The following is a 5,601-nucleotide window of genomic DNA, read 5'->3' on the forward strand; positions in this document are numbered from 1 at the left end:
ATGGTCTGGTTGCTATGGTTTTTGTGACGTTCAGCGTGTAGGGACGCACGTGCGCCTAGAATGTCGATGCCAGAGTTATAACCTTTGATGTCCCGAGATGTGCGTCCTTTTGTTGAATTACCTTGGCCCAACTCAGACAGCGTCGTACGACGCAGCCCGACGCGATTTGTTGTCGCGTCGGGCCTGTGTGAGTTAAACGCAGACGCGATGGTGTGCGTCGGGGGCAGTCGCGTAGTAGAATATTAAACATGTTTAATATTTCTCACGACGGATTAAGACTGTCCCCGACGATGAATCGGGTCGTGCTGCGTCGGCCGACGCTGTCTGAGTTGGCCTTTAGGTGTTTGAGATACGCTTTGTGTGTACCCACTGATCGCTACTATAATAGCTGTATTGCTCATCGGCCAATCCTTGTACAGGAAAAAGTGAGGCCTCTGACGCCATGTTGGGAAGGCCCAAGTTAAGTACCATTTTAAACAAGTTTCTTTTGGCATTTGTTTAAATTATTGTTAAAAATAACGATCTTTATAATATGTTTCAATAATAAATTCAGATTTAACGTAAGAATTTTTTTCACAAATTATCTAACCACTCTTGTCTAAATTGATACGTCACTTATGCCCTCCAACATGGCGCCGGTGGCCTCACTAAAACCAGCCAATGAGCAATCCAGCTATTATAGTAGAGATCAGTGGTGTGTATACATGATGTTTGCCTTAGATTTAGCCAATAAAAAGCTAAGCTTCATTTCATTTGAGCCCTCAACTGAAGTTTTGAATGCAGATATGTCATAACTCGATTGTTGCAGTGTACCGTACGTGATTTCGATTTTCATTCCTAAGTACTTTATATTTAAATCAGATACTTTACATGGCCTATGATAGGTTAATAATTTATTGAGATTATTAATAATAATGATTAATGAAATGGTAGTAAGTCAGAGGTGCTGCTTTCCTAAAACGGGCATCTTGGATGGTACACATACACAAATCTGCATTGCTTTGTCGCCTAGTCAGCACTCTAGTTGTTTAAAGCGCTATGGTTACTTATAGTAGTCACCGAACACTTCAAGATTAAACGTTATTTATCACCTTATAACTAGGGCCTACATGAACAGTATCCCTCAATTATGTATTTTTGTGAATAACGTCATGATAGCAATTAAGGTCATACGTCAACAAATCAAGTCATAAAAAGCAATTGAATTATGAAAAATATTATTATGAAAATTTACATTCCTAATACTACATCATGAACCTAGATCTGATTTATGAATTCTAAACTATTAAATGGTTCACACTTTGTACACCGACAGTGCACTTCCACAAACTTTTATCTTAATTGTTGGACAATGATCCGTATAATTACGTATTTAAAAGTGTGTGTATAAAATGAGTAATATTTATCATAGTATAAGTATGCATCAATCATATCATAACATTTAACAATATTTTTCATTTAACAGTTGCTTAGACGGCTACAGTGGAGATATGTGTGAAATAAAAATTACAGATAGTGGCAGTGACACAATTCTGTGGGTCTTAGTAGTGGTATTTGGAAGTATTTTATTCCTCGTGGTGCTTCTGGCTTCTTGTCTATGCCTATTGTTCCTTTTGAAGCGACGAAAAAGAGGACAGCAGCAAAAAGACACCCAGCCCTGGCCGAGTAGCATTCGTTATCCCGCGGTCATCTGGAACCCGACCAGGAACATAAGTACGCAGAATGATTCTAATAGCTCATCAGAAGAAGTAATGGACGAACGTGAAAATGGTCACATGGCTCATGTAGCTCGGGCTATTAATGCCATGTCTAGTCGCCTTGTAAGTCACAAATTGATTTCAATAGGCACTCATGTAGTATAATTTGACACTATACCGGTAACTTCCACATGAATTTGTATTTTTCAAATGCCAATTTTTGTATTTCTAGGATAATCTGAGGCCTGATATGTATAACGATGACACATCTAGTAGTAGTCAGTTCATCAGACCATTCGTTGTCACCGGAACGGAGGCCGCTGAACAACATGTATGTATACCTTTAACTAAATACCCTATACACTTACGCTTAGGCCTATTAAACTGCAGAGTATTGTAAGTAGATATAATTGTCAATGTAGTTATCACTATCAGCATATCACCTTCAATATTATCAATATCATCATTATCATTATACTCACTACAAACATCAATTTTTGCTCTTCGGTTCCTTCATTTAAAAAAAAAACTAATAATAATAATAATTATAAATAATAATAATAACAATAAGTTAATAATAATAATAATTATTATTATTATTATTATTATTATTATTATTATTATTATTATTATTAATAATAATAAAAGCAACAACATGCATAATGCAAATTTCTTTTACATTTCTTTACAGGGTATCTATGATTATCATGTGCCGTTTAGCTATTTAGACAATTCTCGTGCAAGTCCATTTGATGGGTTACCGAATCGTGGGTTTAGAACAAATGACCTCATAAACGAAGATTTGGGTGATGATTCTGTCAGTTATTACTAAGCCTAAATTAAATGGTAAGTTTACGTATAATATCAAGTAGCATTAACCATGTTCTCAGGTTATGATAATAGGAAAGCTGATTGTAGATATCTTACCGTAGATGTGATGTGTCTTCAGGATCGTGAATGGATTATGGGTAAACTAGGGTGGCTTAGTACAGTTGGTGCGTGTCAGATTAGCTGTACTCACCATTTTAAATCATTATTTTCTTTAATAAGATAGTATAATACATACTCCAAGTATCGAAATACACGCCATCGTTGCGGGATTCAATATTTCGACATTAATTATGTCATCATCAGGAATGAAAAATTATCCATATTTGCAAGATTATATGCACATTTTCTTTGAACCGTTTCCTTTACAAACAAAATAAAATTATGTTCAAAATTAGTATTGTGTACATAGGACTCAGAACGCAATTGATGAGTATTTGATAATAAATTTCCGAGTATAAAATATGCATATTCAATCAGTCAAATAATTAATTTATCTATCCATTCATTTTATTTTGGACAATCTCCATATTGAATTACAAAACAAATGAGATTTAAAAATGTAAATTCTACAAATTTAAAATAGAAATAAGCAATCAGCTTATATCATCAACTTAGCAAATTTCTGTCAAGCAGATTAAAATTAAAATGACAAAATGTGACAAATGACCCTGTGACAAATTAAAATGACAAAAATACTCTACCAACCAACACCGTCATTGAATAAAAAAACGTCTTCCACTTCTTTGCAGAGTTTTAGTCCAGTCACGGTTGTGCGATTTAAGCTCTATACAGTATAACAACGAACAATTAAAATATGCAATTCACTCCCACCGGGCATATGGAACCTTTTGACTTGAAGACAACACGATCATATGACTGAATTGAAGAAACTGTCTACTCTGCCATCAAGCGATATTGAAAGGAAAGAATAGCTGTTATGCAGTACTTTCTATCTTTGTGCAATGGTTGTTGTGTGCTGCAGAATCAGACACGATTAATATACGTTAATAAGTAATAGTCGCTGAAGTAGTTTTGTCGTGAGACTGAACCAAAACTGAAATACAGTCAACTGATCAATAGTTAGGAGACTCCACCCATTTTTTTTAACGTAATAAGGTACAAGATTGTGTCCCAATATTATAACTTAATGGATAACAATGTGTTTGCAATAGGCCATGATGTAAACAGTTATTTATTTTTCACAATTTTTCATTATGTTTTTGCAGTTGAGTTGTGACTGGCTGTTGCAACTACCACATTGCTGAAAAATTGTTGTCTAGTATTACTTTATTTAAATGGTACAAATTCTTTTGACTAACTTTGAAAATATCTGATAAAAACGATAGCCCTATTAGATGCTGTATAAAAATATAAGAAAAACCTTTATCCAAAACAAATTGCTTTATCATATTTCTATTAAGGCTCGACAGCATTTTACATATTTATGATTTTTTAGTTCAGTAAAAATGTTAAGTATACAATCATTACTTGCTCCTATATCCCAACTAGACTGTACATGTATTTCCAGTTCTGAAATAGTCTGTCCTTAGTGTCATGGCCATTTGGTCTACCTTTCCACATAAATAAAGGTCTATAATTTTATATAATTTACTCATAAATTCAGAATTTTTACCAATCATTTCAATGTATTGAAATTATAAATTATTGTAATTAATTTTAAATAATATTATTTAGTAGTTTTTAATAGTTAAAGATCTGTATGCCTATTGAATCACATTTTGCATTTATCAGGATTCCCAAATTGTTATAATTTTTATATGCTACTCGATACTGTTCATCTAAGTAAAATAAATTTAATTTTATAGACCTAATAATGATATTTAAAATATTTAAAAACATTAATTAATTACTGTTGAAATCAGTACTTCATATATGCCTTGAATATAATTTTTATAATACGAATCAATATCTTTTAATAATAGAAAACAATTAATAATTGATTTAGATTAAACGATTAGTATTGCTATTTATTTTTATACTAAAAATATACATTTGCTATTCTACTGTGTATTTTAAACATTATCATTATGATTATTATAAGTATTATTTGTTATAAACGCAAAGTTTATGTATGGTACATTTGTATAGATATGGGACAAACAAATTATTTATTTTCAATAGTTAGTCATCTTTGACTTTCGGTGATGTATTCATGTATTGCCTGAAGTGTTATGTAGGCAGTATTGATGGTAATATGTATACCGTTTAAACAGATTTAATATTTATTACAATTTCCATTTTATGCGATATATTGTAGAGGAAAGCAAAAATAGATTATTTATTAAACTTTTGTACTGATAACGGAAACCTGGTAGGATAGATCTATTCATATTTTGTGGATTATAACTCATATCCAGTCAAATTTAATAGAACATTCACATTATAATATGGGTGATGCTTTTTAATCTATGAATTCAACTTTCGTTTTACATAAACTAACGAATTAAGAGAATTTACTTTCGACGTTTTGACTGTTACCAGCTAGCGTACATTAAGCACTAGACGAATTAGAGCTATGATGTCACAAACATATTGCTGGTACGATCACAATAACAAACGCCAACCAAAGTCCTATGCCTATGCATTGAGTAGTTTCGAAACTGGTGTATATTAAATCTTCTAAAAAAGTGCAGCTGCTTTTTATAACAATGTATACATTTCGAAATGTATATGATTAAGGTTAATTTGATTTTTTCATTCAGGCAAAAAAATATGACGAGTTTTGAATGGCTTTTAGGCCCATCGCTTTGTCTTGGCCTATCCGCTTGACAGTGAGAGGATCGTTGTTGATGATGTAGGTGCACAATCAGCGTAAAAACTGTTGCAATTTCTGTATGAAAATATTTAAACTGTAGACAAACTTTAATTGCTGGATTGTAGTTCAAGAGTTTTCTTTAACTTACGATGACTAATGGGCCAAAATAACATTGTATGGCTCCTAGACCTACGCCCGTGTTAATGCGACGAGTCTTATGCTCACTGTTTTCAATTCCCAATGCAAAATGTTCACACTTTCATCTGTTTCTGGCACTCCATTTCAAATCTAATGGGT

At 32.7% G+C, this 5,601-nt stretch overlaps 1 protein-coding gene across 3 annotated transcripts in view; it reads left to right on the forward strand.

The window, feature by feature from the left end:
• The window catches only part of LOC117119508 (mucin-like protein), a 30,321-nt gene extending 25,465 nt beyond the window's left edge, over positions 1 to 4,856 (forward strand). For all 3 annotated transcript variants that reach the window (XM_033264333.1, XM_033264334.1, XM_033264335.1), the window contains 4 exons: positions 1,466 to 1,820; positions 1,930 to 2,028; positions 2,389 to 2,543; positions 3,278 to 4,856. In XM_033264333.1, coding sequence (XP_033120224.1) covers positions 1,466 to 1,820; positions 1,930 to 2,028; positions 2,389 to 2,529 — 595 coding nt within the window. In that variant the 3' untranslated portion in view covers positions 2,530 to 2,543; positions 3,278 to 4,856. The remainder of the gene's footprint in view (positions 1 to 1,465; positions 1,821 to 1,929; positions 2,029 to 2,388; positions 2,544 to 3,277) is intronic.
• Positions 4,857 to 5,601: the final 745 nt, after the last annotated feature.

Source organism: Anneissia japonica, unplaced genomic scaffold, assembly GCF_011630105.1.
Source record: "Anneissia japonica isolate Jap-2015-1 unplaced genomic scaffold, ASM1163010v1 scaffold288134_len74827_cov163, whole genome shotgun sequence".
In the NCBI taxonomy this organism is placed as follows: Eukaryota; Metazoa; Echinodermata; class Crinoidea; order Comatulida; family Comatulidae; genus Anneissia; species Anneissia japonica.